Below are 9961 nucleotides of genomic sequence, written 5' to 3' on the forward strand. Positions count from 1 at the left end.
TGCCATCTTTGCAGGCGCTCTGAGGGGAAGCCGTTTGGGAAATTCATGGCCAAATGCAGAGTGGTGGCCGAGGAAAAGCAGTTTAGAGGCACGATGTCGGCCACGCAGGGGATGAACCGCAGCGGCGTCTACAACTACTTCCTCAACATGGTGGCCTATCAGGTGAGAGCAGAGCAGGAGGCGGCAGCTGCAGCTGGAGGCAGATGTTTTCAGGGTTCCTTCACTGGCTGCTCGGGGTTGAGAGTTTAAAATAAAAGGGGTTAGATGATTCTGTCTAATCCTGGTGTTGCTTTTAAGTTATTTATCCAGTGATGGAAGATGCACTTGGATATTTTATTGCAGTACAACTATGTCAAAAATACAGGAAGTAGTAAAAGAAAATGTAGAGCGCACCATTTCTGTGCTTTATTATTGCTGCATTAATGTGTAAGCAGCATTTTAAAGGTCACGGTGCAACAGTTTTACAGACTGTTGAGACGCCACAGAGCTTTTATGAGCTGATGCTTCGTATGCAAAATGTTAATCTGAAGAAGAACTAGCAACCAGTGCTGTTGTGTAGCCATGGGAGAGTAGAAAAGTGCAGTATTTCTGTCTGAAATGCTGCAAAGTTGGAGGATAAAGACGCACTAAATGGATGTAGTCAAGCAGAGCAAACTAGAAGAAACAGAACAATAGATTTGTCATGAATGTCATGTTTTTTATTTTATGCACTTCACTGATCCTGCAAGAAGAAATTCTGTTTTTGCATGTCACAGCTTGTTAGGATGCTGATGTCAGGGTGCAATTTGAACATCCAAACCTCCTGATTAATGGACCAAAGCCTGAACACTCAGCTACCGCTACATGTTCTACATTCAAACAGAGGTTTCCAGAGGTTGGACAACCAAACAGTCTAATCCAGTGATGAAAACTGCTTTTATGAGGTTTATAAAATCACTTTCTTCAGTAAACTTGTGTCAGAGGGAAGCTGATTTTGGTGTCGTTTAGGCAATAACATTGTTCAGTATTGCTGTGAAGATATGACTTGACATAGACAAACATATCGCTGGATGCATATTTTTAGCTACTGTATATAGTTTCTATGTCTGTCTGCTTTAATAAGGCAACTTTCCACTACAAGAACCTGTAATCTTCACTCTCAGCCTTTCTGTTTTGATTGCAGTGTAGGATCCACCATTAGCTCTGAGTGCACCAAAACAAATACTAACAGCTGTAGCTGGATCTAACTCCAGCTCTGTGGGTTTGTAGGAATATTGTCGATGGCGATCAACAACAAACTGCCGGACCTTTGTGCGTGATCAGACCCCACTAACTGGACCTGTAGAGCCTTTTTCAGGGTCGTTTACGAGTAAAAGTACGTCTGAAAAAAAAATCTCTGTGTAGACGTTTATGCTAATTGGTAAAACTTGGTGAAGATCAACGTTACTGGTTAAACAAGCGTAATCTTTTCTCGATGTCTTTGTTGAGTAGTAGCCTTCTCCTCTGACAGGCTAACATGGCAGACCTCCATTGTTCTATGTGCTCATAGAACTGGAGTCATGATCAGTAGCTACAACCTGCTGCTGTTTTGGTGCACTTTGAGGTAAAGTCATGGTCAGAAGTGTTGGATCGTACACCACAATGGACACAAAAAGACTTGAAAATTAAATTCCTGTTCCTGTAAACGTTCTTGCCACCTTGCATCTGCCCTCGTTGGCTTCTCTGAGTTTTACCAATCAGCACTGGCTGTGTCAGGACGACTATTGAAAATCATCAGTTGACTACATTGGGGACAAGTTGATGACTAACGGTACCTGACGAGACTAACTTTGACAGTAAATAATGAGTTCAAATCAAAGCAATGAATCTTCACATTGACTTTATGTAGGAAAGAAAACTACAGTCGTTATTAAGTAGAAAATATGGCATTAACAAGCTGAACGAGTACAACTGGGTAGATATTTATTTAAAGCCCTGAAATGAAGGAAGTGCTGATGTTGGACTGCATGTTGATTCCTGCTTCGTCTCTGTCCTCGGGGCAACAATCTCTGCAAAGATAGTGTTTGGTAGCTGTGCAGGAAGAGAAGTTCAGGCACTGTATCTGGGTCTAGACCTGCTCCGTCTTTGGCAGCAGTAATATCAGCAGCAGGAAACAGCCTCTCTGAAGGTGGACAGACAGCAAAGTGTTCTTGTTACAAGTCGAGCAATGTTTGGAAAACTGTTTTGCTTCCGTCAGTCCAGGTCAAGTATGTTTGAGCTGGGATCTGTTAGGTATCGTACACTTCATCGTCTGGTATTTTAGATCATATTGTCTCTGTAACGTGATGATAAAAATATGCTACTTTAACAGTTATCAGAAGCAGTTTTGTTCATTAATGATATTGGAGGAAAACCAAACTTTCTGAATTACAAGACCAGTCGGCCAGAAGAAGAAAGAGTCAACTAATCAGGTAGCTGCTAGTCGTACTTTTATGACTCGTTGCTTCAACCCCACTTCTTTCTCCCCCTAAAACTGCAGGAACCTTCTGCAGTGTATTAATATATTTACTTCTTAATGCAGTTACGTATTTAGAGCGGTTAAACTACATTTTAACACAATGTTGAAGAGGTGCATGTAGGTCTGACACTGTCCCATAATTAAACATATGACTCTAGTTTTGGACCAAACCAAAGTGAAATAATGCTGTTGACTGAATATTCTCTGTGATAAAACACCAATAGACTGATTAATTTGCTGCAGAACCAGCAATGTAAACGCACTGAGCAGCAAATCAGGACCAAGCATAATCACGTATTTATGTGATTTCTGCTCCACAAACTAAATGCATGTAGGTTTCCATGGCAACACGTTGCACACAGTGTGCGATACTGTAACTGCACAGCATCACTCAGTGGTATTAATAACGTACAGGTCTGCAGATATAACGTATTCCCTCAGCTGAGAATCTGTATCGCTCATAGAGAATTGTGAGGACGTGTCTCACGGCTAATTTGAATCTAAAACACTGAACAGAACCGTCTCTCCATCAGGTTAGCTGTACAGCATCAGTTACCATGGTGATCTAGCAGGTTAGAAGAGAACCACCTTCACGACACTGAAAACTCTGACTTTAAGCTCAACATACCTCTTTAACCCATTAATTTGAGTTTGTAGTAAAACTATGAGAACTTCTCATGGGATCAGTGGACAAGAACAACAACCATATTATCTGCTTCATCCCGAGTGAGACTGTTGAACTTATGTAAGCCTGTATTTTGTATTTGAGCTACAGCTACGGCAAAGATGAACAGTTTTAATCACAACAGCAAAACAAAAGCAACCTGACTAGGATTTATCTCCTGCCTCTATTAGGGTTAGGGTTAGGGTCAGTCTGATCACCTAATGATGACGTCTTTAAAGCATCCAAGACAAGAGAATCGTTGGAAATGAAATACGACATCATCCCGTAGGCACAGCTCGTGGCTGCTATGGTGCAAAAGTTGCAAACATCACTTTGCAAATGACAGCAGAAATGTCTTAAGAAGCACCAGCTCTAGTTTATTCGTGCATCGTGGGGTCCAAAGACAGTTGCATTTCCAGAACTGGGAAGTTAAAGGAAATAAAGAATAAAGGTCTTTAAACCAGAGATGTTGCATTTATGTAGCATGAGCTGCAGCTGTTAGACCACCAGGCCTCTCAGTGAAAATCATTTTTATATATATACATTCTGTAATTTTTCTACAAGTTTCACAAATAAATCGTCAGTAAGTGATTCCACAACCAAGACTTTATAAATTGTTCAAAAACTAACTTTACGTGCAGGAACTTGCTGCTATATTTGTGTGGTTGCATGCAAGTAGGTCATCATAATTTCTCTTTTAAATACACCTTTATATAGAGTTTTATCCTTCCATCCATTATCTATACACCGCTTCATCCTCACTAGGGTTCGTGGGGGGCTGTAACGTTAAAAGCAGAATAAACAGCACCACTGAAGGACCTTTATGATGAAAGCTAAATATGGATCACAGGTGATTTGTGAATATGATCCAGGCAGGATTATCTCTCAGATTATCTTCCTGGATTCTTGGAAACATGTAAGAGATGTTGTTGTTGTTGTCATGTACAAACAAATTGTTTTGGAAATACTAATGTTACTGTTTCTGATTTAACAAAGTCTATCTGGTGCATTTTTCCAAACCAGCGTGATACTTGAACTAAAACTATATCACCAGGAGCACAAAGACACATTCAGGAGGCTGTGTTCATCGATTATTCCTGCTCTCTTTACATCAGACCCAGCGCTGCTCTATCTGGCCTGAACACACTGACCCACTGTATTATTTGGCTATTTTTAAGTCAAAGTGATTATTCTGTGTTTATGCCAGCTTTAATCTGCCTCGCTTACTGCAACAACTTCACTCCGTGCCCATTAATCCTGTATTATGAAGCTTAAACTAGGCCACAGGGCACCTAGCGGTCTGCAAGACGCTGCTATAAAGGTCACCAAAGTTTATAACCCACATAAAGTTGTTTAGATGCTTGTTTTTACTGCAGTAGCACCACAGTTTGATCCATCCTGCATGGAGGATGTCTGGTTCAGCATCCAAAAAGGGCAGAAGTAAAATTTTATTTGACTAAATTATATTATTGACTATGAATAATATCCTTCCTGCACAAAATATCCTGCAGTTGTTGTTTCTAAAATCTTCAGAAAGTAGATTTTTTTCTGATTTGCTGTCTTGATGCAACAATCTCCGTATTTTAGAGGCAACAAAGGCAATAGAGCAGGTTTTATTTTAAATGTTACATTTGCCTCTTTTAAAAACTTTTTTTTTTTTTGGAAGAAAAATTGAGTTTCAAACAAGGAAATTCCAGTTTTTAAAATAAATGTAAAACACAACAGCTGTTTTGGACGTTACCAGCCCATTAAATTATCATTACAACCGGTAGGAAGCTCCTCCACCTTCCAATAGAATCAGTAGAGTTTTATTATCACAGTTTATAGAGCTGTGATTTTACATTAACAAGAAGGAGCAAAACGATGTATTTGGAGGAAGCGTAAATCAGCAGACATTTAGTGTTTTCTTTTTTTACTAAAGTCATGTTTTGACTTTCTCGTTTGCGAGCTGTTTGTCCTCTGGGTTTACTCACATTTTCACTTTGTGTTAGCAGTTTGGGTGCTAAAACATCTCGGTTAGAATCAGAAAATTACATTTATGTGCTACGTTTAGCTCCATTTCGTACATTTCCAGGGAGACTTCACATGCACGTACTCGTGACTGCAGGAGGTCGGCAACATTATCAGGAGAACTTTCAGTTTATCAGTAACAGATTGATATCAATCCAGAAAGGCTGATAATATCAAATCAGTTGATCAAAACATGACATCCATCCATCCATCCATCCATCCATCCATCATCTATACACCGCTAAATCCTCACTAGGGTTGCGGGGGGGTTGGAGTCTATCCCAGCTGACTCAGGGTGAAGGCAGGGGACACCCTGGACAGGTCACCAGTCTATCACAGGCTACACAGACAATTTAGAATCACCAATTAACCTCAACATGTTTTTGGACTGTGGGAGGAAGCTGTAGAACCCGGAGAGAACCCACGCTGCACGGGGAGAACGTGCAAACTCCGTCCCTAACCGGCAACCTTCTTGCTGCGAGGCAACAATACTAACCACTGAGCCACCTTGCAGCCCTCCAAAACGTGACATGCGATCAGAAATACAACAGCAAATACTTGAAAATACTGTGTAAATAATATAAACATGTAAATCAAGTAAGTAGGTGCAAAGTAATGTGGCTGCCTAAACATTCATCTACGTCAATATCGTTGTCACACTTCGGCTTATTTCAATCCAGTTAGTGTTAAAGTTCTGATGCAACACTAAGTAGGTTTAATTAGCTTTAACATTTACATATTGTGTTGTTGAAACCTTTAAAAAAACGTTGCCTCTCGCTGCAGTTACAGTGCAGATAATCAATAAGAAATTCTAAATTTGTGCAGCACTTTCAATGACAAAGTTACAGATTGCTTTACAGAGGAGCAAAAACAAACAACGAAGATCTACAAAAAAGTTATAACAGAGAATAATGAATCAATCAAACAATAAACAGACAAAAGTCCAGAAAGTTTTCAGTAAATCAAGCTGAAAAGGATGCTGAATGATCGGCTGCACATGAAAAGGTTCGATACTTCATGGAGACAAAATTTGGACAAAATGTCCCTTCAGTCACGTGGATCGAATCATTTTTGAGCTACTGTATATGATTAAAGATCTATTTTTATTCAGCCTCTGCTTCGACGAGAAGATGTTGGATAATCTTCTCTGCATTATCCATCAGATTATGAGCTGCACGTGATGAGTAATAGTATATCTGGATTCACTGCTGCAGCACTCGGTCATACATTTGACCCAGATATTGAAAATCAGAGTAAAGCAGGAGAAAAAAAACGACGACGACATTTACCAGCTGAAGCTACGTTTTCTGAATCCCGCGTGTCATCTTGTGACCCCGATAAACCAGACTGAAATCTGCAGAGGCTGCTGAGTCATCAGACAGATGTTTGTGCAGGTTTTGCCTCCTTAGATTTAGTTCAGGATCAGCGGCGACGAGCTTACAGCATCCACAGATTTGTCCGAATCAGAACCAGACAGATGCTGCTGAACTCATTAGATTAATCTGTCAACGCTGCCAAACTCTCCACAATGTAGGCTGCCTCTTACAAACATCTTCAAACTGCTTTGCTTTGACTCTGTCTGCCCTGAAGGCTCGAGTTTTTCAAGTTGTTTAAGGGTTGCACATTCAATTCCTGGTACTATATTGTGATTAAAATAAATGGAGATTCTATTGTTTTTTTCTTTTTTTTTGTTGCAGCAGATTTAGTAGAGAAGCAGCTGAAAGTTTAGCCACTGATCCTTTATCAAAAGCCTGTTTTTTTCTTGCAGAAGCAAACATATGATTTTTACTGTTGCGTTACTGTTACGTTGTTTTGGACAGTAGGACTTCCTGTATTTGAAAATTGGCCAAAGTGTCTCATTGAACCTTACAGTTGTGAAGCTGTTACTGGGTACATTTAGAGATGCTTTTCCAGGTAGAAGTTTTAAAAACTAGCTTTGATTTAAAGGGTTGAGTTTTGTGATGAGAGTTCAGTCAATTAGCATTTCTGGAGCCTCAAACTATCTGAATAGTAATGGATCCATCGGCAGCATCAGCTAACATCAGCTCCTTTTTCTTCTTCTACACTGTAAAGCACACGAGTGTTGATTCTAAAGAAAGCCAAAAGAGAAATGCACACAGAAGCAAAAAGTGCAAGATTTTAGTTTTACTTATTCATTGTAATCAAGCAACAAAAACACCAAACAAACAAACAAAAAAACCCATTAAATAAACATAATACATCAACACAGCATCATGCGAGGCGCTTGTTCGTGTAAATCTTTAACCACAAACACAGTTTAACAGCATGTCAGGAGAAAAAGCCTGGTTTGTTGTAACAGAAATACCAAGTAGGGTTGCTAAGCTATCTAGCGGGTTTTTTTTTTTTAACCTTGTTTTTATTTGGTAGCAGACATATCACGAGTGATATAAACAGTCAATGCCATGGCCGAGCATTTCCACCTTGAAACAGTGTACTGTACCGCAGCGTGCTGACGACAGGCTCAAAAACACAGATTCAAACTTTTATGTTTTGTTTTTCTTTTCTTTTCTTTTAGTATAGTAATAATCATGTAAGTAATAAACCTAGGGTTGCAAGGTGGCGCATTTTGTAGCACCGTTGCCTCACAGCAAGAAGGTCGCCGGTTTGCATCATGCTGAGGACACCCGGGATCTTTCTGCATGGAGTATGTATGTTCTCCCCGTGCAGTGTGGGTTCTCTCCGAGTTCTCCGGCTTCCTCCCACACAGTCCAAAAACATGTTGAGGTTAATTGGTGATTCTAAATTGTCTGTAGGTGTGAATGTGAGTGTGCTTGGTTGTCTGTCTCTAAGTGTAGCCCTGTGATAGACTGGTGACCTGTCCAGGGTGTCCCCTGCCTTCACCCTGAGTCAGCTGGGATAGACTCCAGCCCCCCACGACCCTAGTGAGGATTAAGCGGTGTATAGATAATAGATGGATGGAAATAATAAACCTACAGGACAGAGCCTGTCAGCTTGCAGGGTGGAGCTTTCTGTGTTACTCTTCAGACTGTCATATTACATTGTGTTGCAGGCAGCATATTTACAGTATTTGAGCAGAGTTGTAGGTGAGCTGGTGTGCTGAGCTGCAGTGAGTTGGTGGAAAAAGTAGCAGGAACTTCATAGAGCCGCACATGCACAGTTACAGCACAGTTCTAAGCTATATTAGGGCAGGAAGAGATTATTTTCATTAAAAAAAAAAAACTCTAAATAAGCAACTTTGATACATAGAGATGAGTTTTAGGGGTTAAATCAATGACCATAGAAGGAGCTTAAGGCACTTGGAAAAGAGTTTTAGCCTCAAGATTTGCTAGTTTCCAGTTGCTACAGTTGCATTAAATGTGTGATGTGAAGGAATTTCCGCTGCTGCTGGATCGAGGGTTGCAGGTAAAGATTGTATAGCCTTGTACAAGATAGACCTTGAGTTTTACCTCTGGCGTGTGACCTTTGGAGACCCTACTCTAGTTCCTGCGTTATGTCTGAAGAACAACCTTGTTTTGGGATGTGATGAGCTCAGTGGGTCACAATACTGGACATCTTACATTTAGTCTCATTGTTACCTCTGATTCTGTCCATAAACACTTCTGCTTTTCACACATTCCTGCAGTTTTTTGTTTTTTTAGGATTTTCTTCACACCACTCAGTTTCACTCACTTGTTCTTAAAAATTCCTCTGATTCATCCGTCAGCTGTACGTCTCTCAGGCTGCTGCATCCTGATGTTTGCAGCTGCAGCTGTATCACTGCTACAGAAAACATCAGTCTCACCCTGAAAGCTCCAGAACCTTTTGTGAAGGTCAAACTATCAACCAGTAGCTTCATTAAGACTCTGGTTCCTCTGGTGGAAACACAAAAAAATGAGCAAATATGAAAATGGATGTTTAGACAGGACAAAATAAAGGTGTCAGCAGTGTGTGGTTCATGTTTAGCAAGTGAGTTAATGTATGTATAGCACCTCATCATGCACACAGGTTATTCCAAGTGTGAATGTAAAAAAATTAAAACATAGAAATCTAATTATTTTTAAAAATAGTCCCGGTAAAGTTGGATAAACTGCACAGAGTTATAGAATGAATAAAGAGGATTAAAAGAGATGAAAAAGACATGACATTTCTCACAATTGAGTAAAAGTGCAGACAACTTAAAAAATGTGGAGGAAAAAATAATAATATTCAGCTTTGCATGTTAATTGCAAGTCATCTTGTACATTGTTCACTTATCTATCTGGATACCCTGGATTTCCTCAAAGGGATGAATAAAGTATCTATCTATCTATCTATCTATCTATCTATCTATCTATCTATCTAAGCTATTTCAGCTCATCTGGTCTGAACTCTGGGCTCCACTAACTGACCTGAGAGGCCTTCCAGGGTTGTACACAGCAAACATGACATGTTTTGTACAGTTTACGTCGATTAAATTGTGTAATTTGTGTGTCTGGACGCTGACGTGCTTCCTCTCCGTCCTCCTGCTCAGATCTGCTGCTGCTGTGGCCCGGCTCCCTGCTCGCTCTGCTGTGCCTTCTGCCCTCCGGTCAAATCGTCCACCAGCACCCGGGTCATGTACACCCTCTTCCACATCATGAGCTGCGCCGTGTCCTGCCTCATGCTGTCCAGAACCGTCTCCGAGCTCGTCAGGGAAAATGTGAGTACACGCACACAGGCTGGTGCATGAGGAGCTGATGGTCGTTCTATTTCTAGTTTTGTAATTGGAAAGTTTTTCAAAATGGCTTCTTGCCTTCTGGTCGACTAAACAGAACCGTAAATCAAAGAAATCTATTAAAATAGACCTAAATAGAACAACTTCCACTTGGCAA

At 40.4% G+C, this 9961-nt stretch overlaps 1 protein-coding gene across 1 annotated transcript in view; it reads left to right on the forward strand.

The window, feature by feature from the left end:
- Positions 1-9961, forward strand: part of serinc4 (serine incorporator 4) — a gene marked incomplete at its 3' end in the record, with an annotated part of 20237 nt that continues 10276 nt past the window's right edge. Inside the window, exons 1-2 of the mRNA XM_008303924.1 lie at positions 1-162; positions 9622-9789. Of these exons, the coding sequence (XP_008302146.1) occupies positions 46-162; positions 9622-9789 (285 nt within the window). The remainder of the gene's footprint in view (positions 163-9621; positions 9790-9961) is intronic.

This window comes from Stegastes partitus, unplaced genomic scaffold, assembly GCF_000690725.1.
Source record: "Stegastes partitus isolate 25-593 unplaced genomic scaffold, Stegastes_partitus-1.0.2 Scaffold2098, whole genome shotgun sequence".
In the NCBI taxonomy this organism is placed as follows: domain Eukaryota; kingdom Metazoa; phylum Chordata; class Actinopteri; family Pomacentridae; genus Stegastes; species Stegastes partitus.